General features: G+C 47.6%; 1 protein-coding gene across 1 annotated transcript in view; it reads left to right on the top strand.

Moving 5' to 3' along the window:
- Nucleotides 1–647, top strand: part of LOC107578639 (eukaryotic translation initiation factor 4 gamma 2-like) — a gene marked incomplete at its 3' end in the record, with an annotated part of 4,288 nt that extends 3,641 nt beyond the window's left edge. The window contains exons 9-11 of the mRNA XM_016264581.1: nt 9–14; nt 88–303; nt 397–647. Coding sequence (XP_016120067.1) covers nt 9–14; nt 88–303; nt 397–647 — 473 coding nt within the window. The remainder of the gene's footprint in view (nt 1–8; nt 15–87; nt 304–396) is intronic.
- Nucleotides 648–651: the final 4 nt, after the last annotated feature.

The following is a 651-nucleotide window of genomic DNA, read 5'->3' as shown; positions in this document are numbered from 1 at the left end:
TGCTTAAGATGACTGTATGTTCCACTTAATCTTATTGAAAATGGTTTAATGAAACTTGAGTGAGCGGTTCCTTCAATTTGTTTGCAGGAGAATGTTGTGACCGCTTTCTTGAGCAGCAAAAACATGAACGATGCAGTGAATGGGGTGCGAGAGATGAAAGCTCCCAAACACTTCCTGCCTGAGATGTTGAGTAAGATGATCATCTGCTCACTGGAGAGCCCAGATGAGGACCGAGAGCATGTCAGCACCCTGATCAACACACTCCGGATGGAGGGACTGGTCACGGGAGAGAACTTTATGCAGGTTTGTGTATACTTTGCACCAGTGAAGTTCATCCTCACAGCATCTAGACTGAAATGGGGACTCATCATTTCCTCAAATGACATCTTTTTACAGGCTTTCCTCAGTGTTCTGGACCAGTGTCCCAAGATCGAGTTGGATGTTCCCTTGGTGAAGTCTTACCTGGCTCAATTTGCTGCCCGGGCGATCATTGCTGAGCTTGTGAGCATGGCAGAGTTGGCCCACCCACTGGAGAACGGCACCCACTTTCCTCTTTTCCTCCTCTGCTTGCAGCAAATGTCCAAAATGAAAGATCGAGAGTGGTTAACCGACCTGTTCCAGCAGAGCAAGGTCAACATGCAGAAGATGCTG

Source organism: Sinocyclocheilus grahami, unplaced genomic scaffold (assembly GCF_001515645.1).
Source record: "Sinocyclocheilus grahami isolate Dianchi unplaced genomic scaffold, SAMN03320097.WGS_v1.1 scaffold11262.1, whole genome shotgun sequence".
Classification (NCBI taxonomy): Eukaryota; Metazoa; Chordata; class Actinopteri; order Cypriniformes; family Cyprinidae; genus Sinocyclocheilus; species Sinocyclocheilus grahami.
Note: the sequence above shows the minus strand (reverse complement) of the source record. Positions and strands in the feature narration are given on the sequence as shown.